The sequence below is a fragment of the Oryza sativa genome, chromosome 1, assembly GCF_034140825.1.
Source record: "Oryza sativa Japonica Group chromosome 1, ASM3414082v1".
Classification (NCBI taxonomy): Eukaryota; Viridiplantae; Streptophyta; class Magnoliopsida; order Poales; family Poaceae; genus Oryza; species Oryza sativa.
The window spans coordinates 28616261-28641819 of NC_089035.1; the positions used below are offsets into that span (position 1 = coordinate 28616261).

The window sequence follows — 25559 nt, forward strand, 5'->3', positions numbered from 1 at the left end:
TAATGTCGTGTAGCAAATTTTGTTTTTGGTTGGGCGTGGACGGCGAGCGCGAGTGAGCGACTAAACGCATATGCCGGGATGCGGGAGCGCGATTATTACGCGTGCGCGCGGCGACGTTCATCTGTAGCTTCAACCTGCAAGCAGTGTACGATGCCGGCTCCTCACCAGATGTGTGCATTGCGGCCATTGCCCAAGCAGGAAATTACCTGTTGCGCATCTCACGACGAGAGGCGCCATCGTCCGTGCGATCCAGCAAGACAGAGCATCCGTACTCCAAACCTGACCTCCGTCGGAGTCTCCGATTACCTGCAGTTTTGCGTGCTTTGCAGTCGTAGGATATTACTCCCTCCGTTTCATATTATAAGATATTTTCTTTAGTCAAAGTTAAACTGCTTCAAATTTAACTAAGTTTATAGACAAATATAATAATATTTACATTACCAAATTAGTTTTATTAAATTAATAATTAAATATATTTTTATAATAAATTTATCTTGGGTCAAAAAATATTACTATTTTTTTTATAAACTTGATCAAGCTTGAAGCAGTTTGATTTTGATAAAAATCAAAACATCTTATAACTTGAAACGCATCTTACAACTTGAAACGGAGGGAGTATAATACTACACCTTTGCCACTGCATTACAATTACCAGTTGTGTTCACCTCGTCATTTTGCACGTCACAGCTCATCATCAAGACATCAACTGACTAGTCTTGTACTACATCTTTGGTTTCTGCTAAAAGATCTTGCAGAAACATCAAAGCAACAGCATCACACAAATGGTACAACCATTAAAAGAAACTAATGGAAGAATAGGGCCTTCAGTTATAAGTTACAGCGACAAGATCAACCTAATTTAATCACACTTAATATGTTGGCATCGAACTGCTGTTGTTGTTTTTCCACCTTGTCCATAGCAGGACCTCCAGGGTGATAATGGTGATCAGGAGGATGGCCAGGTTGAAGCCATAGCCGATCTTCCACGAGTTGCCGGCGGCTCCGACCTTGATTCCAAGGACAATGTTGATGGCTGCAAAGAAGAGCGCAAGCCTGCCTACCCAATGGTGGTACCAGTTCCAGTATTTCCGATATTTTGAGTCCTTGTGAGGCCTTAGGAAGAAGGCCAGAATCTGTACAATGTTACATATGTTCAGATCCATGTATCCAATTTTTGTTGGAAAACATAATAATAATAATAGAGTAAATTTCACAAAACTATATGTTTTGTGGTCCAAATTGTAGAAAACCACATACACTTTGACACTTAGGCGCTTAAGTACATATATTTTGGTAGTATAGTTTCACAAAACCACACTATCAATGAATGGATTCAGCCGTGATATGACGTGGGTGTTCCACTTAGGACAAGAACATGGCATCCTATTACCAGCCATCGCATGAAATTAATAGGATGCCACGTCCTCATCCTAGGTGAAACAACCATGTCATCTCACATGTGAATCTGTTCATTGATAGTTTGGTTTTGTAAAACTACACTACCAAAATATATGTATTTGAGTGCCACATGTCAAAATGTGTGTAGTTTTCTATAGCTTGGACCATAAAACGTGTAGTTTTGTGAAATTTACTCATAATAATAATTGACTATTCATAGTGCATATTTTCTGACTTTCTGTCATTAGTTCCTAGATGAGTACATGCATACTGCTAAGACTATAACTAACATGGTTATTGCAAGAGTAATGTTGAACGTAAACTGAGTAGTACAACATCATTGTTATAACTAACATGATTGTTGCAACGAGGAAGAAGGAGCATACCTGCAGGATACCCAGCACAAGCACAAATATGCCAAGGCCCCTATGCGCCGGGACATCTGCTTGGATCTTATTGTACAACGATACTCCGGCCACAATGCCAGCCAGACCAAGGATGAAGCCCACAAGCTGGATGCCGGCGTGAAGGTAGAACCACAGAGGGTCCCATCTCCTGCAGTACCGCGCGATGATAGCACCGATAGGCAGGAGAACTCCCCAGGCAAACAGGTTGAGTGCCCCATGGGCCCTCTTCAGACCATCCGGGTAAGACGAACCTGAAGAGCTGCCTGCAAATGGACAAATGCCAAATTGTTCGATGATGTTAGAAATCTCTCATTTTGAAATCAAAGTGATGGCAGAAGTTTCAAGAAAAGAATGACTAGGTGAAGCCATCACATGACGCAAAGGAGTGATTGTCTCATTCTACATTTTTAGGACGATTTTTTTTTTCAAGCCAGGTGTCATTCATTTGACAAGTAAGACCTCACATAACACATGATTTTTCACAACCAATTTATGTTAACCAAGAAGAGCTTTGAATCCTTGAGCAATGAAAAGAAAAAATGAATTCAGGGCGACTTTCAAACCTACACCCTCAATCCTAAAAGAAAATTAATTCCTATAATTTCTAGTTATGAATCTGGATATAGGCAAAAGTTGGTTATGTTAGGAGGAGGGAGCACACAGCTACATTTACTGAAATTCTATTTCGGGATAGTTCTCTTCATATCAATGGGACATTTCCCTGTCAGTGTGGTGTGCACGCGTGTGCGTGTTCGGTGAGTAATAACCAAAAAACACATTCGCAGTTTTGCAGCAGAGGAGAGCTAGAACGAACCAGTGGTGAAATCGAAGGTGAAGGACGTCTTGCCCTGGTGCTCAGTGAGGCGGTCGTTGACGGGGATGGCGTTGCCGAAGGCGAGGAGCACCTGCTGCCGCCTGAGCGGCGACTGGAACCTGAGCTGGAAGGCGAGGTAGATCTTGGCCTGCTGCACCACGACGGTGTGGTCGTGGTCCTTGGACTGGAGGAAGCCCTCGTCGGCGACCACCTGCGACGGCGTCTTCCCGCGGAGGCTGAACTGCTTGACGTGGGACAGCCCCGTCTTGCCGACCCACCCAACCATGGCGCTCGATCCCACCATCATCCCGTCCTTGGAGAACCCCATCCCCACCCACCCCGTGCTGTACATCGACGAGATCACCACCCGCAGCACGTTGTCCTTCCCCTGCGCGTACTGCGACACACAGAGAATCAGAGATCGAGAGAGAGAGGGGAGACGGTGAGCACGCGGATCTTGGCTCGCCGGAGCACCGGTGCGGCGTGGGTAACTTACCCGGAGGACGAAGTTGTTCCAGACCGGGCGGCAGGCCAGCCCGGAGTAGTTGCCGGCGAGCGCCGGGGGCAGCGCGTCGTCGCAGCTGGATGTCTGCGCCGTCGCCGCCCACGGCGCCAACAGCACCGACGCCGCGGCGAGCACCACCACGAGCACCGCACCGGCGCGCGCCATTTGCCGGGTGTCCCGCCGGCCGGCGACGTGAAACGGTGAAAGTCTGAAAGAACTAATCACCTATCTGCTGCTGGAGCTAATCACCCAAAATCGCAATTGCTGGAAGCTGGAAACCGAACTGCCGATTATTTTATCTCCTTCTTTTCTCGGCGATTTGGGAGGGAGAGGGAGGCAGAGGCTGGTGGAGTGGCAAGTGCGACTTGATGGATGGATGCAGCTCGTGATTTCGCTTATGATATTCTTGTTGGTGGGCTGGTGGCCTTGTGAGTTGTGAGCACGCACTGTCACTGTTAGATCTGGAACCAACCAGCACAACACACACATGGCTAGAAAGAACTCGAGAAATGCTATCTAAATCCAGGTATGTTGTAGCCCTCCATGAGTGTGCTTGCCTCGAGCATCATGTGGTTCAGTGATTCAGTCAGTCCAGATCCAGAAATTGCAATGTGCAGTGTCCTGCTCTTTTCTGTTTGCTGCGGTGAAGTTTGTGTCTAGATTCTTTAGCGAGTCTGGAATTATAAAGCTACTCAGAGAAATAAAGATATTTTCCTTTCAACTTTAGGCTGCACTTACATAAATTCTGAGATACTCCACAAATCATTTGCGGAATAGTAGTGAGGCTTGTACTATGTCAACATGGGTCTTCCAAAATACTATTCGTATACACGCCTGCACATGCAAGCATGTTCTGTCTCATCTCGATTAGCGACACTATCCAACAAACTGAAACTCATTAGTGATTACTTGTTGAATTTTTACGCAGCATTAAGTGTCAAAGCATCATTCGTCGGAGATGGTGCTGAACACTTCCTAGTGTAAAGGGACATAATATGTATCATAATGTCCATCTAATACAATATAAAAGACATCGATCACTTTCTTGAGCCTTTTCTTTTCCCCCAAAAAATAAGCTAGCTAGCTGCGAGCTAAGATCCAATATGTTAATTCAGCTGGATACCATCTAACAACCTTTGGTTGGACCTAATGACATGTGTCGGTAAGCAGGATCAGAAGTATTTTTTGCTCCATTTCTTGAGTTCAGAGGGCGATGCTGCCCGGATGCCCTTGTTCTGTCGGTGCAACGCTGTGTGGTTCCATATTTCGATTTGCAAAAGCAGTATTCCTAACTGCAAGTGGCCATGTAGCGCACGTGCGTAAGCCGTGCAGAAAGGCTGGTGGAGAGAAGACGAAAGCGAACGTCATATACAAGTCCATTTCCTTTGAAATTAGCAACCCCATTTCAATCACGTTGCATCATCCAAGTTGACAAGAGTTGTCATAAACTAGCAGCAGCAGTACACCCAAGAGTTCCTTGACGCTTGAAATGAGGCTAGTTTCATGCACAATAATGGAGCTTCAGGTTCAGTCAAGAGAGCCATAATTCATCCCGTAGGAATTCATCAGAAGATGTATAAAAAATAAAGAAAGATATAGAATAGTCTCTGTTTTTCTGTCTAACTGTTCTGCTGTATTATATGGACAACTGTTCTGAATACTTGAATATGAGCAGCTCTCATATCGCCCCTATATGGCAGGAGTCAAAGGGAGGAATTTTGCAGACAGTGGATGTGTAATTTCTGTATAACTAATAGTATGAGAATACCTGTTTCTGTATACTCTTCTTCCTTTTCCCCTTAAGATCTAATTCTTCTTCTTCCTTCCATACTTTGATTTGGTATAGATCCTTCTATCCTTTACAAAGAATTGAACTCAGAATTACAATACATCAATCATCTTCAGCAATTTTCTTTTGCATATATTCGACATTTGTACACTTAAGGACCATCCTGTGCTTTGTCTGTCCCTCTTGAAGCTGCCTCCCGGATGAGCCTCATGGACTCGGTGAAGTCATCCAGTAGCTCATGAGCATCTGGAAACTGTGTCTCATCTACAGCAAGGGCTAGCTTTATAGTGTTCATGTAGCTCTGCCAATGCATTGTCAAGGCCTGTGCATGCACACCCAAACCCAAATGGTTAATCAAACTCTTCAGAAATGCAAACTTGGGAGGAGATGCAGATGAATGCATGATCTGGATAATACTTACATGCGGGTGGCCATAGCTGGTTGGGGAGATGTACACGATCGGGTTGCCGCAGAACAAGATCTGCTCGCTTGGCCCTGCCAGGTTGGAGAAAGACAGTGTGGTGTTCGAGAACATTCCGTAGCAGAGAGAAGCTGCCGCCTGTAGTACAAGAATCAGTCAGAGACTGAGAGACCATCCGATGCTGAATCATGAATTGCATGCCAAGAGTACATGGTATGTCCTCAACGCTTGTGATTTCTGTCACATGATGATGATGATGATCTCATACACGTCACATGTATCGACTACTACTGACAGTCTGACAGAAGCACGGTCATTTTGTAACGTTCGGGTGCATAGCCAGAAATGCTTATTTGGGAAGATAAGTACCTTGATGCCAAAAAGTTTGACTACCATGTCGGCGCTCCAGTAGGTGAAGATCGCCTCCATGGAGCTCTTCTTCCTGCGGGTAACCTTGGTCGCTTTCCGGACGTACTCCAGAGGGTCATCGTGCTTGGCTAGGTGGAATGGCAGTATCATGTAGCCAAACCGATTCCCCCATTTCACGCCGTTGTTCTTGCCAGACTCCATCATTTTTGCCAGTTCCTGATCAGACCCACAATAATTAATAATTAAGGCCAACTCTGAATCATTATGTTGTGTGTGACGGATAATCTTTTCTTTATTAGCTTGAAATCATCAAAGACGACACAAGTTTGTGGCTTACATGTAGCCCAGGAGTCGGCCTTAAGTTGACCATGAGAGCAGTTCGCACCTTGATGTTCTTCTTTCCTTCACTTTCACCTGAACAATGAAGTTGCAACAATGTCTGTTTCTACCCAACTGTCTCAAAATGCCGATTTTCTGACTCACTAATATGGTGATCTATCAGATAATAATACTGCTCAGTGGTCACAGCCTCACCTGTTCTCCGGAAATAATACCGGGACAATGCTGCAGAACTCAGTCCAACCAGCACATCATTTACAGTCTGCGTGCGAAAACCTCATCAGTAATGTGCTTGATCTTTCAGAAATTCAGAAGTAACGTGACTAGCTAGTGAGGTGAGCTTTTTTGAGCGTACGTACGCATCCCACGGCGTTCTTGATGTTCTTGACGTCGTCGAGGCTGATCGTGCGATTCACGAAGCGCCTGGGCCGGAACTCGGCGCCCTCGTCGCCCTTGAGCACCGTGCGGGCGTCGCCCATGAGCGACGCCGCCGTGAGGGTGAAGCAGACCACGTCCACCACCGTGTGCCACGCGAGCACGAGGTAGGACAGCGCCCACGCGGCGAGCGCGAGCGCGCCCGCGGCGAGCGGCGGGCGGGGCGGCAGCGCGTGCAGCGGGCCCTCGCGGCGGCGGCGGCCGGCGGCGGAGGACGGGAGCGCCGGGATCGCGTCCGGGTCGTCGGCGCGGCGGGTGCAGGCGATGAGGAGGGAGAGCAACGAGACGCCGTCGCCGAGGGAGTGGTGCATGCGGAGCGCGACGGTGGCGGCGGCCTCGGCGGTGGGGAAGCCGAGGACGTGGAGCTCCCAGAGCGGGCGGGAGCGGTCCATGGGCATGGACGGCGTGGAGAGCGACGACACGTAGTCCTCCACGGCCTTCTCCGGGTCGGCCGACGTGTCGGTGGGGCCCAGGTCCGGGACGATGATGTGGTCGTCCAGGTTCACCTTGGTCCGGACCCACATAGGCTTCGCGCTCTTATCCAGCTCGTCCAACACCTGGATGCATTTTTTATAGGAAAATATTTTTCATCAATTCTCTCCCTATATTGTTCGTTACTTACGTTTTGGGTTTAGAATAGGTTTAGGTGCTTTATATATGTGTCCTCAGTTACTTGGATGTTACTTCTAATTTAGACTAGAGATAAAGAAATCAAAGCGTCTTAGAATATACCCTTTCTATCCATAAGATTACAAGTGTTGCACATATTATATTTTCTACTTTTTCTAACTAAGTTGCACATGTGTGCAAAGCTTTGAATAAGCATTAAGAATGTGATGGATATTTATGAACTTTGGATGAATGGATATTTATGTTTATGTGTGTGGTTGAATGGATGGATGGAGGTGTATGTATGTGGATGGATGGATGTGTATGGATTTTGGATGCTGCGGGAGGGGATATGTGGATTTTGCAAGTGAAGACTGGGCATAGAGCTGGTTGTGAGCTACTGAGCTCTCTGCCTGGGGACCTTACCCCAGTGCCAGGGAGAATGGTGCTTAGGCAGGCAAACTCATTGCCAGGGTAAAGCCTAATACATGAGCTAAGTTGGACGGGCTATCGGTGAGCTTCTAAGTCTCAAACCTTAGCACCAAACTATTTGACGCTGAGGTCTAAAGTGTCAGCGTCATTTGTCCTGGCGTTGAGGTTTGCCGGCTCAGCGTCTGCGGAGCACCCAACACAGGAACTGTGTTGGGCGACCCGGGCGTGAGCGGCTAAGTCCCAGAGCTCAATGCTAGACGTAATGGCACTAAGGTTAGCGTGTTATCGGTGACATGGGACCGGGAGTATCATGACTTAGAGACTTGAGGCAGACACGATCACCCACGTGGCCTAACCCCCTCGGGGGGGGGGGGGGTCGGGCCCGAGGGTGATACGGCCGCCTTTCTCTTTGTCTCTCCGAGGGGTCGGACCGCTCCCGTCTCGGCCCCGAGGGCCGAGGCGTCCCGACCCCTTGTGGGTTTTGCGCCGCGTATATGGGGTAGGTGAGCATAGCGGGGCTCACCTAACCACATTTATTGCGGTTTGGACGAGCGCGTCATGCCGCATGTAACGCAGTGCAGCGCGCTCGTTTATCCGGTCTGTGACCAGTCACAGACCGATCAGATCGTGGGTTAGGTGGCGACAGGCGGTCTGACGCACGCCTCGCCCCATCCCATCAGGATGAGAGCCTCCAAGCACTCGTCCCTAGCCGGAGCCGGCGTGTTAGCTCCTGGAGATGGCACGTTGGTTCCGGTCAGATATATGCCAGGCTTCATCCTAACCATTACAGGTAAGATATTGTATGAAGAAGGGCGAACATGCAGATTGTTAAACTGACACGTGGTGGACAAGAATGACCGATTTGTGACCGGTCTGACTATGGTCATGTCGTCAGCAGACAGCCATGTTCCCACGTCGCGCCTGCTTCCGGCGGAAGTGGAGGTAGGTATGGGCCGTCCCATCAGAAGGTCATTCGGACGGCAGCCATACAAATCTCCGTCCATTAATGAAGAGAAGTCAAGTTGGAGGGAAGAGAGGATGAGTCCCCACACAAAAGAAAGAGAGGGAGAGATGGTGCATGTGGTATCCCCTTGAGATATAAAAGGAGGACCTTGCCCACTTAAGAGAAGGTGGTGAAAGGGGGGATGATCTGGAGAGAAAAAGAAGGATCCCAGAACGATCGGGGGCTGGCTCGCACTTTGTAGCTTCTTCATACACAGATCCACCAAAACACAGGAGTAGGGTATTACGCTTCTCAGCGGCCCGAACCTGTATACATCGCCCGTGTCTTGTGTGTTTCCACTCTCGCGAACTTTCCACAGGCTAGGAGCTTAGAACCTCACCCAGGGCCCCCGGCCGAACCGGCAAAGGGAGGCCTGCGCGGTCTCCCGGTGAGGAGCCCCACGCTCCGTCATCTGGCGCGCCAGGTAGGGGGCTCTGCGTGTGTTTTTCTAAGCTCTCGCATTCTTTCGTGTGCGCCAAGCTTTTCCTGTTCAGCCCAATGGCCGAACAAGCAAAGGCGCACAACCTCTCTCCGAGTGTTAGCGGTGACGACGGGGAGCCGAACCCACGCCGTCGAGCCCGTACTCCACCGTCCCCTCCACGCCAAAGTCCTAGGCGGGAGGAGGCGCTCGAGAGGGTCGAAGGATCCGCGACTTCGACATCCACGGGTGATGGGGAAGGGCGGCGAGATGGGGAGCGTCGCCTCCTCGTCTACGGCGACGGCAGCACGCCCCAGGGCGCGCTCCAAGCTGCGGGCGCGCTCCTACGTCACCCGCCCGTTGTCCCTGACCCGGAGTCTCCAGCCCAACGTTGGCTGGACGACGTGGCCAACTTGGTCATGACGGCACGGCATCGCCTAGGTGCTGGTGGGCGGTCCTCCGCCACCAAGACCTCTGGCGCTGCTACCACCGGCTCCGTGTCGTCAAGGTGGAGGGCGCGGCGAGCGGCGGCTGTTGCTCGCCATTCGGCCGCCACTCCTTCGTCAGCGCCTCCGACCCAGGAAGATCTGCGTGGGGGGCCGGATGCCCGCATCAGTATCGAGCGCCGGCGTAATGGCCGACGTGCTCCCCACGCAACGGAGGGCGCCTCCTCGTCCGGAGTGTCACATCAACACGGACGCGGGGATCAGCCCTCCGTGCCCCCGGTTGGTGGTGTCGGCTGTAGAGCCTTTGTGGCGAGCCTTCGGAACGTCCGTTGGCCCCCAAGGTTTCGGCCCACCATCGCCGAAAAATATGACGGGAGCGTCAACCCCGCCGAGTTTCTCCAGGTCTACACGACCGGGATCGAGGCCGCCGGGGGTGACGACAGGGTCATGGCGAATTTCTTTCCCATGGCCCTGAAGGGACAGGCACGGGGTTGGCTAATGAACTTGCCACCCGCGTCCGTCCACTCTTGGGAGGATTTGTGCCAACAGTTCACCATGAACTTTCAAGGCACATATCCGCGCCCAGGTGAAGAAGCGGACCTGCACGCAGTACAGCGAAGGGATGATGAGTCACTTCGCTCGTACATTCAGCGGTTCTGTCAAGTCCGCAACACCATACCATGCATCCCTGCACACGCGGTGATCTACGCGTTCAGGGGGGGTGTGCGGCACAACCGCATGCTCGAAAAGATCGCCTCCAAAGAGCCCCAGACTACCGCGGAGCTTTTTCAGCTCGCGGACCGAGTGGCTCGTAAGGAGGAGGCATGGACCTGGAACCCCTCCGGTTCCGGTGTGGCAGCTTCGGCCGCCCCCGGATCCACTACTCAGACAGGGCGGCGTGACAGGATGAGGAAGAAGAGGTCAGCCCATACCGACGACGAGGGTCATGTCCTCGCCGTCGAGGGCGCTTCGCGGGCCACCCGAAAGGGGAGGCCTGCAGGCGACAAAAAGAAGGAGGCCGGCGCTCCCAGCAGGGAGCGCCCAACCGGCAAGTGGTGCATCGTCCACAACACTTCCCTTCACGACCTCGCGGACTGCCGCGCAGTCAAAAGTTTGGCTGAGCGGACGAGGAAGTGGGAGGAGGAGAGGAGGCAGGAGCGCCGAGAGGGCAAGTCCCCGGCGGTTCCTTCCGGCAATCGGCGAAGTGAGGCCAAACAGAAGGCCCCCGCCGAGGACATCGATGACGGCGATGATGACCTAGGTTTCCAAGAGCCTGGGGCCACCATTGCCACTGTCGATGGGGGAGCGTGTGCTCACGTTTCTCGCCGGAGCCTCAAGGCCATGAAGCGAGAGCTTCTGGCCGCGGCCCCTACTCATGAGGCGACGCGCCGGGCGCGGTGGTCGGAGGTTGCCCTCACCTTCGACCAGACCGACCACCCACCGTGCGTTGCCCGGGGAGGACAGATCGCAATGGTGGTTTCCCCCACTGTTTGCAACGTGAAGCTGGGGCGTGTCCTCATTGATGGAGGAGCAGCCCTCAACATCCTTTCCCCCGCAGCCTTTGACGCCATCAAGGCCCCGGGGATGGTGCTCCGGCCGTCCCAGCCGATTATCGGTGTGACGTCGGGGCACACTTGGCCGCTAGGTCATATCGACCTCCCGGTCACCTTCGGTGGATCCGCCAACTTCCGCACGGAGCGGGTGAACTTTGATGTGGCGGACCTCAGTCTGCCCTACAACGCGGTCTTAGGGAGGCCTGCGTTGGTGAAGTTCATGGCGGCGGTCCACTACGCCTACCTCCAGATGAAGATGCCGGGCCCCGGTGGCCCCATCTCTGTCCATGGCGACCTCAAAGTCGCGCTTGCTTGTATGGAGCAGCGCGCGGACCACCTCGCCGCCGCGTCCAAGCCCGAGGGTGGCGACGAGAGGCTTGGCACCTCCGTCCCCGCTGCCCCGAGGCAGCGGATGATCACATGCGACGAGGTCCCGGTCAAGGAGGTTGCCCTGGGCGACGGCCCGTCCAAGACCACACGGATCGGTGGTCTTCTGGACGGCAAATAGGAAGACGCGCTCGTCTCCTTCCTGCGGGCAAACGCTGACGTCTTCGCATGGAGACCGGCGGATATGCCCGGGGTCCCCAGGGAGGTGATTGAGCACCGTCTCGCCGTGCGGCCGGGCGCAAGGCTGGTCCGGCAGAAAGTGCGGCGCCAGGCCCCGGAACGTCAAGCCTTCATCCGCGAGGAGGTGGCGTGACTTCTGGAGGCCGGATTCATCCGCGAGGTCATCCATCCGGAGTGGCTGGCGAACCCGGTGGTCGTTCCCAAGGCGAACGGCAAGCTTCGGATGTGCATCGACTACACCGACCTTAACAAGGCATGTCCTAAGGACCCTTACCCCCTGCCTCGCATAGATCAGATTGTCGACTCCACAGCGGGGTGCGACCTTTTGTGTTTTCTAGATGCATACTCTGGTTACCATCAGATTCGCATGGCTAGGGAGGATAAGGAAAAAACTACGTTCATTACCCCCATAGGAACTTATTGTTATACGACAATGCCCTTCGGGTTAAAGAATGCAGGTCCTACTTTTCAACGTACTACTCGAATTTCTTTGGGTAGCCAAATAGGACGTAATGTTGAGGCTTATGTCGATGACTTGGTTGTAAAGACGCGCAACCAAGAGACCTTACTCTCGGATCTAGCGGAAACTTTTGAGAGTCTCCGCTCCGCCCGCATAAAACTGAACCCCGATAAGTGCGTGTTCGGTGTACCTGCAGGCAAGCTTCTCGGGTTTTTGGTCTCTGCCCGAGGCATCGAGGCCAACCCCGAGAAGATACGAGCTATAGAGCGGATGCGCCCCCCCAGCAAGCTTAGGGATGTGCAATGCGTCACCGGTTGCATGGCCGCCCTAAGTCGGTTCATATCGAGGCTGGGAGAGAAGGCGCTACCCTTATTTAAGCTCCTCAAACGCTCCGGGCCGTTTACTTGGACGGAGGAAGCTGAACGTGTCCTCACTCAGTTGAAGGCGTATCTCAGCTCTCCCCCAGTTCTGGTCGCCCCGGAGCCAAATGAACCCTTGCTACTCTACTTAGCGGCGACCTCGCAAGTGGTTAGTGCGGCGTTGGTTGTGGAGTGCGATGAGGACAATCCTCATTCCGCGCACCCCCACCCTGTGCTGGCTTGGCCCGGGAGAGAGCAGGAAGGAGAGGCCCCCGAGTCGAACGGTGGCCCAAGGCCCCCGACGACCGAAGCAGGCCCTCTGCCCGCTTGTCAGACGGTGCCAGGTGCCCCCGACCCCCAGGATGGCCCGAGGGCCACTGCGGGAAGGCAGCACCTATCGCCCTCTGACCCCGAGGCTAACCCTGTGCCGACTCGACCCGGGAGAGAGCAGGGAGAAGAGGCCCCCGAGCCGAACGGTGGCCTAAGGCCCCTGACGACCGGAGTTGGCCCTTTGCCCGCTTGTCCGACGACGCCAGGAGCCCCCGACCCCCAGGACGGCCCCGAGGCCACTGTGGGAAGGCCGCCCCTGTCGTCCTCCGACCCCGAGGTCGTTGGCACAGAAGACGAGTGCACCCCGCGAGGCCGCTTGGACAAAGAGCGCCCCAGGGATGTGGCCCCTAGCGAAGAGGATCGGCCCCACCGAAAGGTGCAGCGGCCCGTCTACTTTGTTAGTGAGGCCCTCCGGGACGCCAAGACCCGATACCCTCAGGCCCAGAAGATGCTTTACGCTATTCTGATGGCTTCGAGGAAACTGCGCCATTATTTCCAGGCGCATCGGGTCACGGTGGTTACGTCTTACCCCCTCGGCCAAATCTTGCATAATCGAGAGGGTACTGGACGGGTGGTGAAATGGGCAATCGAACTTTCTGAGTTTGATTTGCACTTTGAACCACGCCACGCTATCAAGAGCCAGGCCCTCGCCGATTTTGTGGCAGAATGGACCCCAGCTCCCGAGCCCGTCTCAGTCCCCGAGGCCAGCTCGAGCCCCTCGCAGCTGCCTCACACCGCCCACTGGGTGATGCAGTTCGACGGCTCCCTGTCTCTTCAGGGCGTCGGTGCGGGGGTCACGTTGACCTCGCCGAGCGGAGACGTCCTCAGATATTTGGTTCGCCTTGACTTTCGGGCGACCAATAATATGGCAGAGTACGAGGGACTCCTTGCGGGACTCAGGGTGGCAGCTGGACTGGGGATCCGCCGCCTCCTGGTGTTAGGCGACTCCCAGCTGGTCGTTAACCAGGTCTGTAAGGAGTACCGGTGCTCTGACCCGCAGATGGACGCTTACGTGCACCAAGTACGGCGTATGGAGCCCCATTTTGACGGGATAGAGCTTCGGCACGTGCCCAGACGGGATAACACGGTTGCCGACGAACTCTCACGGCTCGCTTCCTCGCGAGCCCAGACCCCACCGGGCGCCTTTGAAGAAAGGCTTGCCCAGCCGTCGGCGCGACCCGACCCCTTAGGGGAGACGGACGCGCCTGATAGGCCCCCGATGCCCGTCGGAGTCCAGGCCTCGGGACCCGAGGGGAGCGCTCCCAGCTCCCTTAGATCGATTGCTTGGATCGCTGAGATCCAAGCATACCTCACAGATAAGACTCTACCCGAGGACCGCGAAGGGAGTGAACGCGTCCAGCGCATCTCCAAACGCTACGTGCTGGTAGAAGGGACCCTCTATCGGCGCGCGGCTAACGGAATCCTCCTGAAGTGCATTCCTCGGGAACAAGGCGTCGAGCTTCTTGCCGATATCCATGAAGGCGAATGCGGAGCCCACTCCGCCTCGCGCACCTTGGTTGGCAAAGCCTTTCGACAAGGTTTCTATTGGCCGACAGCTCTCAATGATGCGGTCGACCTGGTCCGGCGATGCAGAGCGTGTTAATTCCACGCCAAGCAAATCCATCAGCCGGCCCAGGCCCTGCAGATCATACCACTTTCATGGCCATTTGCTGTCTGGGGGCTCGATATCCTGGGACCGTTTAGGCGGGCCCCGGGCGGGTTTGAGTATCTGTATGTCGCGATCGACAAGTTCACTAAGTGGCCCGAGGCTTATCCGGTCGTCAAGATCGATAAGCACTCCGCACTTAAATTCATTAAGAGCATCACAGCCCGGTTTGGAGTGCCTAACCGTATTATTACGGATAACGGCACCCAATTCACTAGTGAACTTTTCGGCGATTACTGCGAAGACATGGGCATCAAGCTCAGCTTCGCCTCACCTGCCCACCCCAGAAGCAACGGCCAAGTGGAGCGCGCCAATGCGGAAATCCTCAGAGGCCTTAAAACCAAGACCTTCAACATCCTCAAGAAGCACGACGATTCGTGGATCGAGGAGTTGCCAGCGGTGCTCTGGGCGAACCGAACCACGCCAAGCCGAGCAACCGGGGAAACGCCTTTCTTCCTCGTTTACGGCGCGGAAGCGGTTCTCCCATCCGAGCTCACCCTGAGGTCCCCTCGGGCCACCATGTACTGCGAGGCTGATCTTGATCAGCCTCGCGGAGATGACCTTGACTACTTGGAAGAGCGAAGGCGGCGCGTGGCCCTCCGAGCCGCGCGCTACCAGCAGAGCCTGCGGCGCTACCATCAGCGCCACGTCCGGGCCCGATCACTCTGCGTCGACGACCTCGTCCTACGCCGCGTCCAAACGCGTGCTGGATTGAGCAAGCTCTCACCAATGTGGGAGGGTCCGTATCGAGTGATCGGCGTCCCCCGGCTGGGCTCCGTTCGGTTGGCCATGGGCGACGGCACAGAGCTGCCTAACCCGTGGAACATCGAACACCTTCGTCGCTTCTACCCCTAAAGGGGGATCGGGTGTCAGGTTTCGGGCTCGGGCCAACCCCGCACCCCCCTCGGGCGTGCAGGGTTGGCCGGGGGCTACCACATATGCATATTCTTATTTCTCTTATATCTGTATTTCAATAAAAGCATTTTCGATTTCCTAAAGGTTGTATCTGTGCTGTTGTTTCCTTTTGAAGGATCTTGACTTGAAATAGGTCACTCGTGTTCAATCCTGCCCTCGGGGGCTCGGGTCGGCTAAAATCGCCAAACGGGGCCCAGAACCGAGCCGTGCCCCGGGGCGTGGTGAACTCCGGGGGGGAATCGGCAAAAACCCACAATCGGGTCACCCATAACCCTCGGTCACCACGCTCCCGGCCTGGCCAGTCTCGACATGTGGATCTCCCCAGGCACTAGCCCCGACCCGAGCCATTTGAGGACTAGGACCTGGGCACGAGCCCTTGTTCAAGCCAAGACACAAAAGGACCGCGGCACAGACCATCCTCGTCTCATACACACAACAAATAGAATTGACACAAAAAATTTCCTCTTTATTTGATTGCAGATTAAATTAGTCTATACAAGAAGGGGGCCCGAAGGCCTCGGAAGAAGAAAAGAAGAAACTATTTAAAGATTGGCGGGGGCCTGGGGGCTCACTCCGATGCACCCGGGTCGCCAGCCTCGTCGCCACTGTCGCCCACACCGCCGTCATCGCCCTCCTCGTCGGAGTTGAGGGCGAACGCGAGCCGAGGGGCCGAACCCTCGAAGCTGTGGACGATATGGTCGGCGGCATCCCGGACCTGCGCGCGCGGGCCGTCCTCGGTCCCGGGAGGGAACTCGTCCAGCGCCGTCCATGGGGAGAAGTCGGGGTCCCTGGCCTGGTAACTCGCCAGTACGAGCTCCACCGCTCCTCGGGCGAGGTCCCTCGAGGATGACTTAATCGTCCCCTCGAGCTCCTCGGGGAGCCGCTGGAGAGTCCCGGCCATCTCCGAGAGGTGCTGGGCGAGGCCCCCCTGGTTGGCGGCGTACTTCACAGTCCGCCCGCCCCAGAGACCCGCCTGCCGCCCGGCGCGGTCTAAACGGGACACGGCGTCGCGAAGCATGCTGGGCCCTATCTCGCCTGCCAGGCGAAGGGCCTCGACCTCCCCGGTGGACGAATCCAGCGCGCCCTGCAGATCCGCGATGGTGTGTTCGGCAGCTGCGAGGCGGGCGGCTAAGTCGCTGTCGCCCGTGGCCGCCCCGCCGCTACGCGCCCTTGCATCCAGCTCCCTTGCCTGCGCCTCGAGTTCAGCGGCCCGCTGGTTCAGTGCGGCCCTCTCGGCGCGGGCACTTTCCAGATTGCGACGCGCTTGTTCCTCTTGCGCAGCCTCGCGGAGGGACAGGCTGTCCGCCAGCCGTTGCGCCGCGGCCTCGGCCTCCTCGAGAGCTCGCTCCCGCTCGGTGAGCGCGTCCTCGCGGAGGCGGAGCGCGGACTCTTCTTCGGCACAGGCGGCTTCGTGCACCGCCAGTGTGACCTCCCGAATAGCAACGGCGGCCTCGCGATCCGCCAGGTCCCTCTCCACGGCGCAGGCACGCTCTTCCAGCGCCATGGCACGGCCTCAAGGGCTTCTTCGCGCCGCCGGGATGCCACCTCGGTCTCCGCCGCCCGCCGTTCTCGGGCAGCGGCAGCGTCAAGGACCCCCTGGGCGGCGTTGAGCTTCTTCCCTAGCTCCACCTCCCAGCTCCCGTATTGAAGGCGGAGGGTGTCCTGCGCCTCGTTCATCACGGTGGTGGCAATGAGGGCAGCCCCCCGCTCCTCCTCCACCTCCTTGGCGATCTCCCCCAGCACCTTCCGACGGGCTTCGAGCTCTGAGACGTGCCGGCGGTGTGCCTTGCGGCCCACCTCCACCATGGCCTCCACCGAGAGTCGCCCCTCTTCGACACGCGCCCATGCGGCGTCGAGCTCCGCCCGCTCTGCTTGCAGGGCCTCCACCTGGGCACTTAACCCGTCCAACACCATGGTGTTTGCGACGGCCAAGGCCTGCAGAAGGGGTTCTGCGCTCAGTGGAGCAACGGAAGGCGTGGGGAAGAGCCGCCTCGAAGAGGATGCCGCGCGGCTTGGCCCGCCGATGGACGTGCCGGACTCGGGGATGTCCCCCGGACCTGGTTTGTCCTGAGCGTCGCACGAGGGAGTGGGCCCAAGCGATGCGCCCGCGGCCTCGTCGCGAGTTGCCTCGGAAGTCGTCGTCGCCTCGGCCTGGCGAAGTCTGGCCTCCTCCCGAGCGGCTTCTTCAGCTTGGCGAGCTCGGACGGCCACCTGGGCAGCTTCCTCGGCTTCTCGAAGGCGATCCACGGCCTCTTGCCGGTCAGTTTCACGGGTCGCCTCGGAGGATGTCGTCGCCTCGGCCTGGCGGAGTCCGGCCTCCTCCCGAGCGGCTTCCTCGGTCTGGCGAGCCCGGGCGGCCTCCCGAGCGGCCTCCTCGGCTTCCCGAAGGCGATCCGCGGCTTCTCGCCGGTCAGATTCCCGCCTCCGGGCCTCTGTGGTCGCCGGGTCCTCGGCCTCAGACTGGCCGGACTTGGAATGGCGGGAGGGACGCGACGGGATCTCGCTGAAGCAGAAGAAAAGCCAGAAGACAAACAAGATGGGTGAATGAAAACTTGTGTTGGAAGAATGAATACAGCCACAATGGGCGTGGGACGAACCTGCGAGGGGGTCGGTTAAACGACCACCTTGGAGGGGAAATGAGGTTTCCCTGGGATGGTTCTGTCCCCCCCATCTTGCGGAGCCGTTTCTTATTCCGCTCCCCCTCGGGCTGCGGCGTCGGCGCGGCCCCCTCCGGGCGCCTGCTGCTGACACGCGCCGCCCCGCCCCCTCTGGGAGGAGATGGGGAGGAAGTACCCTCTTGCTTTCTCTTCCCTCGGGCGTCGGCAGGGCGGCTGCCCCCCGAGCCCCCATCACGGGGTCCGGAAGCACAACCCCCTCCTGGGGTAGATTGATCTCCCTTGCAGCTCCCGCTCGCACTGTCATGGCCCTTAGGAGCTCGTTCCTCTGAGGCCCCGACCGCCATCATGATGGACAGGATGTTGGCGCGATCTGGATCGCTGCAGAGGGGGAGGACTCCTTGGGGGATGAGGGATGCCTCCGCGGAGCTGAGATTCAGCACCCGTTGGATCATTACCTTGAAGTCTTCGGGGACCCAGTCCCATTTGACCCCCCGGTGGGTCCTCATACAGTCCTCGGACCCGGTGTACTCCCAGGCGCCCCGGGCGCGCCGCTGGAGTGGCGCGATCCGGCGACGAAGATAGTCGCCGAACACCATGGCCCCTGTGAGCCCCTGGGATCGCAGGCCCGCCAGGCGGTCGAGGACGGGGTCGTAGCCATCTCCCAGATCTACCGGCGCCCGCCAGTTGGAGGCCTGCGCTGGAGGCTGGCTCGGAAGTCGGAGGCGCGCTTCGTCGGCGAGGGGGGTGTAGAACCAGTCGCTCTTCCAGTCATCCCACTTCTTGCGGAGGACGCAGGGAATGTAGCGGTTCAGCACCGGCCCCCGCGGCTGGAAGTAGCAACCACCAACCACCGACGGCGGCGACACCGGCTGTACGGTGAAGAACCACCGGAACAGCCGAAGGGATGGGCGCACCCCAATGAACATCTCGCACAGGTGCGCGAAGATGGCCAATGTCATTACCGCGTTGGGGGTGAGATGCGCCATCTGGAGATCGTAAAACTCTAGAACATCCATGAAGAAAGAAGAAAATGGCGGAACCAGCCCTGCCATAGCAAAAGGGAGAAAGAAGACGGACCGCCCCGGGTAGCGTGGCGCCGGGCATCCCTCGCCCAGTGAGACTATCTCCCGGCCGGTGGCAGATTCCGGCATGAAGCGGCGCGGCAGCCCGGCCTGTCTCTCGCTCACGATGCGGGAAGGCGGCAGCACGCTACCGTCAAGCGGAACGGAGCCCCGTGCCATGACACCGGAAGAAGAGATGTTTGAGAGCAAGCGCGTGTGGCGAAAGTAGGGCACAGGAAACAAGGAGTTAGGGCGCAAGCGGCAAAGACAAGGGGAATAATGGCGAGAGGAAGGAAGCAAATCTCTTCCTCGGCGACTTTATACCCTTGCCAACGCTGTGCCCGGGTCCTCGTTTCACGCGCCCACTATCTTGCCCCCTCGTTTCTCGCGCCCACGCTTCCACTAATCCCATTCGCCCGTTTGCGGTGCATGAGGTGGATATGCGGCTGTGGCAGTCGAGATGGAACATCTCGTGCGCGCGTTAATTACGCTCGCCGACCGAAGCGCCATCACCATATCTCCAGGAAAAACGAACCGGCTTGTCCCGATTTTTAGACCGGCCCCACCTGTCACCAGGCCTTAGGAAGTGGCGTCACGCCCGACCGCTTCCCTCGAGGAGGGCGATCGCCCTGGCATAACGCCGGGGGCTACTGTCGGTGACATGGGACCGGGAGTATCATGACTTAGAGACTTGAGGCAGACACGATCACCCACGTGGCCTAACCCCCTCGGGGGGGGGGGTCGGGCCCGAGGGTGATACGGCCGCCCTTCTCTTTGTCTCCCCGAGGGGTCGGACCGCTCCCGTCTCGGCCCCGAGGGCCGAGGCGTCCCGACCCCTTGTGGGTTTTGCGCCGCGTATATGGGGTAGGTAAGCATAGCGGGGCTCACCTAACCACATTTATTGCGGTTTGGACGAGCGCGTCACGCCGCATGTAACGCAGTGCAGCGCGCTCGTTTATCCGGTCTGTGACCAGTCACAGACCGATCAGATCGTGGGTTAGGTGGCGACAGGCGGTCTGACGCACGCCTCGCCCCATCCCATCAGGATGAGAGCCTCCAAGCACTCGTCCCTAGCCGGAGCCGGCGTGTTAGCTCCTGGAGATGGCACGTTGGTTCCGGTCAGATATATGCCAGGCTTCATCCTAACCATTACAGGTAAGATATTGTATGAAGAAGGGCGAACATGCAGATTGTTAAACTGACACGTGGTGGACAAGAATGACCGATTTGTGACCGGTCTGACTATGGTCATGTCGTCAGCAGACAGCCATGTTCCCACGTCGCGCCTGCTTCCGGCGGAAGTGGAGGTAGGTATGGGCCGTCCCATCAGAAGGTCATTCGGACGGCAGCCATACAAATCTCCGTCCATTAATGAAGAGAAGTCAAGTTGGAGGGAAGAGAGGATGAGTCCCCACACAAAAGAAAGAGAGGGAGAGATGGTGCATGTGGTATCCCCTTGAGATATAAAAGGAGGACCTTGCCCACTTAAGAGAAGGTGGTGAAAGGGGGGATGATCTGGAGAGAAAAAGAAGGATCCCAGAACGATCGGGGGCTGGCTCGCACTTTGTAGCTTCTTCATACACAGATCCACCAAAACACAGGAGTAGGGTATTACGCTTCTCAGCGGCCCGAACCTGTATACATCGCCCGTGTCTTGTGTGTTTCCACTCTCGCGAACTTTCCACAGGCTAGGAGCTTAGAACCTCACCCAGGGCCCCCGGCCGAACCGGCAAAGGGAGGCCTGCGCGGTCTCCCGGTGAGGAGCCCCACGCTCCGTCACGTGTCTACGCCAAATAGTTTGGCGCTGAGGCCCTACCACGTCGGTGAGGGGATCGGCCTTGGCTCCACGTGGATATGGGGTCAGCGCCAATGTAGCGGCGCTAATCTTTGCAACCTCGGCGACAATGTCACTAGCCCTGAGCCCACGGTATATTTTTGTAGAAGTTTTTTTTGCATGGTCTAATTTTACAATAAGTATTTGAAAATGATCAATTTGTAAGAAAAAAAGCTTATACTACGTAGTATGTTATTAAGAGTTAAGAGACTTTAATAAAAATTACCATCCTGAAAAGGAAAAATATAGATACCGTTTGACCACGGTGAGTTGAAATTGTAACGATATACAGTAATCAGTATAGATGTACTACTCCATATGTAGAATACAATCATATACGAAAAATATAAGAGTTGTAAGGCAAATTATAGCTCTACAAATATTTCGTTAGAAATTATCTATGTTTTTTCTTGCAGTGCTTGTGGTGTTTTTTTTTTTGAATAAACTGCATCAACTATAGATGAACTTGTCAGTTAAGTGCAATGCTGTGTATGAACTTGTAAAACATTTGTTTTGGTGCATGAACTTGTTTGGTATGTATGAATAAGGTTAAAATTATATGGCAAGGTTAATCTTATTGATTTTGTTATTGATTGAAATGCTACGTAAATATATGTCTTAGAAGGATGTCACATAGACAGAGATTTGTTTAGCAAAACATATAATAAACATAATGGTTGCATAAAAAAGAAATAAAAATTGAGTAATGATGCAAGGGATAGAAACCAAGTTTATAAATATAGCCTTTCTACCATATGTGCATGCATGTCATGTACTAATTTATAATCGTTTATAATGTTCAACTTAGAAAAATCGATTTTATCGTGCCATTTTAGCCTTAGTTTGCACATATCAGATTAGATTGCAAGCTCATAGATTAGATTGCATTTATCAAAATGAGCATTTTACAAGCTCATAGATTAGATTAGATTTACACCCACCTAACAAGTTCATGTATCATTGATACAATTTACTCTTTTTTTTAACTGAATGTTTGCTCCAGTCTATATGAATGCTGGCAGTGACGAAGCTACATAGTATTTGGGGGGTGCACATGAACCCCCAAATTCCCCAAATTTCTAATTTCTCACTTAAAAAGACTAGAATATACAGTGTTGTACTAAAATTTTCTAGATTCTCAATGGTAGCGCCCCCCCCCCCCACCGTATTTACAGAAGCGCTTGTCATTTGGGTTAGACTGGCAACCAACTGGTTACAAGATATTGTACAAAAGTTCATATTTTAATATTTGAAAAAAAATCATCTGTACGGTTCCCCTAAAAAATGAATTTAAATCTTTAAAATCAATCTACTCCATCCTTTCAGGCAGCAACTGGTCCCCAGCTCTGTGCCTCCCGGTATTTTGAACCGTCGCTTGGGACTGGGACATCCAAAGTTTGTCCCTTGCGAATTCATTTTCACCTTCTCTGGTTGGAAACTTGGAATAGTACAGATTGCTTTCTTGGTTAACGTGGGAACACCCATAATTTCGAAGATAATTTTGGTTTGCAATGTGTACGTAAAAGCAGATTATGACATGCTCTCATTTCGATCGATTCTGATTGAGCGCGACACGAACGGATTAATGGAGCATTGGAGCCAGGAAAGCTAGCTCGCGATATGCACAAATTCAGGTGCAGGCCCACCTCGACCGTTCGGTCCCTTTCATGGCGTATTGCCATGATAGCGTAAGATATTATGCTTCCCGTGGAGATATTCTTCGTCCAGAGGATAATAGTGTACGCTGCGTACCATACGCATGCAGTCTCCCTAAATGAAACAGTTCACTACTGAAAACATAACTATTAATCTGTTCGCAACAAGCTTAATTTGTTCCTAACTCCCTTTAGAAAAACAGGGTTAAGTGCTTAACTAACTTCCGGCCTACGACTACGACCTGGTTAACCTCAACTGTGATAACTAATCCATCGAATCTTCTTGGAGGTTCAACTTCCAAGTTTCCTTCCACAAAGACCAAGCGTACAAGGTCTACTAACGTGTCTCTGATTTACTTGCTTAATGAGAGTAGCCGATTGCTACATGACTGGTAAACGAAGAGTAATTTTCCAACTCAAGCCGCCACACGCAATTAGCTTGGCATAAGCCAGGAAGCCGTCTTCCGTTCTCCGCCGGTCTGAAGAAGGACGAAAAGGTGAGAAGAATAAAAGAGAAGAAGGAAAATGGTGAAAAATCGTATGGCCATGAATGGCCTACTCATCATTCGGACATACACTACCCTCTACCCACTATACTCGATCGTCTCATCGTGCTCATTTTCCACTAGACAAAAAGTCACAGATAGCGGCGCTGCAAGTGCATTCAAAATGCAAAGACGCGAACCAACCAAGCTTGCATCGAAAGAGAGAAGAAAAGGGAAATCCTTAATTAATCCTCTTTTGATGCATGACACCGGGAACGGGGAGATCGAAGGGTCACGTTACCTGGATGCTGCAGAAGCGCGGGTGGCGCGCGAGGGTGGCCTCGATGCCGGCGCGGACGGCGGGCAGGTCGACCGGCTCGGCGACGCCCAACGTGCACACGATGTAGCAGCTGAAGTGCGGCTCCCGGAACAGCCGCCCCGCCGGGCTCACCGGCTCCTCCAGCAACTCCTCCTCCTCCTCCGCCACCGCCGCCGCCTTCTTCTTCGTCTCGCTCATCCCCGTCTCCCCCGCGGGCTCCGCGTTGTCAATCGACAGCACCGGCCTCCGCAGCCTGATGCCGCCGAGATGATCCATATCGCTTCAGCCTTCTTTTCAGCTAAGCGCAAGCGCGCGTGCGCGCGCCCTTTCCTCTTTTTCTAGCCTAGGGGCCGTGGGTGCCGGTCTTGGCTTGGCAGGGGAATTGAATTCGTACGAGTCTTGCCGCCGGGAAGACTCTTGACCAGGGCTAACCGCTAACGTACAGGTGCAGGCACTCCCGGTTATGTGGTGAGGGTATCACGTACAGTGTTGCCAAGTCGCGGCACGCGCTGCCTGATGGCTGATAGGTTCACTAGCCGTCTCAGCTTGCCGATCTTGTCTCTAGAAGAAGCGTATGTATGCCACCAATCACGCCGGAATCAATGCAATGGTCACAGTCTATACATCCATGCATACGAAAAGTTCAGCGATTCATATTGATATCTATTTATGTTCTTTGCTCCATGTCCTAACCCATCTCCCTCGTATTCCGCGTTTACGCTTTTCAAACTACTAAACGGTGTATTTTTTGTAAAAAAAATTTATATATGAAAGTTGCTTGAAAAAAATCATATTGATCTATTTTTGAAAAAAAATTAACTAATACTTAATTAATAACGTGCTAATGAATCGCTCTGTTTTTTATACGGAGGAGATGGACTCCCAACCGGATAGAACGAACGCAGCCTAATTTTAATATCGTTCAACACAAGAATCAACGACCACTATCTATTCAACCATCCAATTGCAAGTTGCAACTACACTTAGGATCAGTTCTAGACTTCTAGAGAGTGGTAGCAGTTAACTTTTCACTTGCACATAAAACAAAGTAAGATATTAGTGCATTATTAATTTAGTATTGTTTTTACAAACTTGACAAATGAGTTTCTTTGAATTTTTTTAAAAAACTTCTATATATAAAAAGATTTTGTAAAAACACATATGTAAGACGTATGCTAACAGAAAATTAAAAAGTTGCAACCTCCAAACGAGGAAATGAACATGACCTTAATTATTGGCATACCTTTATTCTTTTTACTGAAAAATACCTTTGAACTTGGACTTTATTTTAAGAGAGCTATTGGTCAGTAACATGTGCACTCGTTCGAGTTATTTATGATATATGCAAACTAAGTTTATACTTGGTTTTGAACAAGTGGTTGTAGCTTATATTGAAGCAAATGCTACGTTTTATCCTAAAAGAATGCTAAATTGTATCCATTATCTATAATTTTGTTAATTAGTGCCTCCAAAAATTAAATTAGTACTTAATTATAAATTTATTGATAGACTCCACACTAATACTTTTTCTTAGTCTTGATTTAATATTTCTGAAATTTATAATTGATAAATACATTGTACTTGTTAAATAATGCAAAATTCAGATTTACACGGTAAATACAAAAGCTATATTCAGTTTGCATTATTTTTCATGACCAATAACTTTGGAGTTAAGAATTAATAGGTACCTAGCCGTTATAATCATTTTGATATCTCGATTTTGTATTCGTATTAATTAATTTCTCGTATGTTTAGTAGTTGGCCTTTTGGCATCAACTTTAAAAAATATATTAGTAGGAGCATGCCCTTTATATTTGGGTCTATGACTTAGTAGGAATTATTTGATTTCGATAAAACTCCAACCAAATATTATATGCATGTACTTTTCATAGTAACATAATGGATAATGGCTTTGGTTGTGGACAAACAGTGAGAAGGAATCCATTCACCTTGCACGCTGAACTTGGAGACTAAAGTTATATATATTTTCGTTAACTTTGAACTGAGATTTAATATCAGAATTATTATATGAATAAATTTCATCTCTTCTTTTTGTCATTGGAGTGGTTATTCGTCTTCCTTTTTCATCCTATGCAAGTTACTTTTTTATTAGGCTTTTAAGTCAATAACTTTGTAGATTGTAGTTTCTGTTAAATTGGAGGTTAAATTTCTGTTTAGGTAAAATTTGCTACATTATATTTAAAAATTATGTATTTTGCTGGTAAACATCGTAAAAATATGTCACTGTTGAAAGACACTAAAACTAGTAATTTGCTGGACGGCACTTTCGGCTCAATTAGAAAGAAAAAATTTTCAAAAAGACGAGAATGCTCCTAGGGTCAAAAGCTTTTG

The 25559-nt window shown here is 53.0% G+C and overlaps 2 protein-coding genes across 2 annotated transcripts; both read right to left on the reverse strand.

The window, feature by feature from the left end:
• Positions 1–638: 638 nt before the first annotated feature.
• LOC4324390 (cytochrome b561 and DOMON domain-containing protein At3g61750) lies at positions 639–3504 on the reverse strand. Its single transcript, XM_015765996.2, has 4 exons — positions 3116–3504; positions 2620–3016; positions 1785–2068; positions 639–1133 (listed from the first exon to the last, which is right to left on the reverse strand). Exons 1-4 carry the CDS (start codon positions 3287–3289, stop codon positions 870–872), a joined length of 1119 nt encoding a protein of 372 aa, XP_015621482.1. The 5' UTR covers positions 3290–3504; the 3' UTR covers positions 639–869.
• A 1166-nt stretch (positions 3505–4670) lies between these two features.
• LOC4324391 (wax ester synthase/diacylglycerol acyltransferase 11) lies at positions 4671–23513 on the reverse strand. The gene is made up of 7 exons (XM_015765995.3): positions 23190–23513; positions 6402–7034; positions 6238–6304; positions 6041–6117; positions 5704–5919; positions 5335–5472; positions 4671–5235 (listed from the first exon to the last, which is right to left on the reverse strand). Exons 1-7 carry the CDS (start codon positions 23481–23483, stop codon positions 5065–5067), a joined length of 1596 nt encoding a protein of 531 aa, XP_015621481.1. The 5' UTR covers positions 23484–23513; the 3' UTR covers positions 4671–5064.
• Between the last annotated feature and the right edge of the window lie 2046 nt (positions 23514–25559).

Excerpts from the sequence above, each read along its gene's own strand:
- LOC4324390 (XM_015765996.2), bottom strand. The coding sequence starts at position 3,289 with ATGGCGCGCGCCGGTGCGGTGCTCGTGGTGGTGCTCGCCGCGGCGTCG. Across the intron at positions 3,017-3,115 it reads GGAACAACTTCGTCCTCCGG|TACGCGCAGGGGAAGGACAA; the intron begins GTAAGTTACCCA and ends TGTGTGTCGCAG. Across the intron at positions 1,134-1,784 it reads TTGTGCTGGGTATCCTGCAG|ATTCTGGCCTTCTTCCTAAG; the intron begins GTATGCTCCTTC and ends AACATTGTACAG.
- LOC4324391 (XM_015765995.3), bottom strand. The coding sequence starts at position 23,483 with ATGGATCATCTCGGCGGCATCAGGCTGCGGAGGCCGGTGCTGTCGATT. Across the intron at positions 6,305-6,401 it reads TCAAGAACGCCGTGGGATGC|ACTGTAAATGATGTGCTGGT; the intron begins GTACGTACGCTC and ends TTTCGCACGCAG. Across the intron at positions 5,920-6,040 it reads GGCCGACTCCTGGGCTACAT|GAACTGGCAAAAATGATGGA; the intron begins GTAAGCCACAAA and ends GGGTCTGATCAG.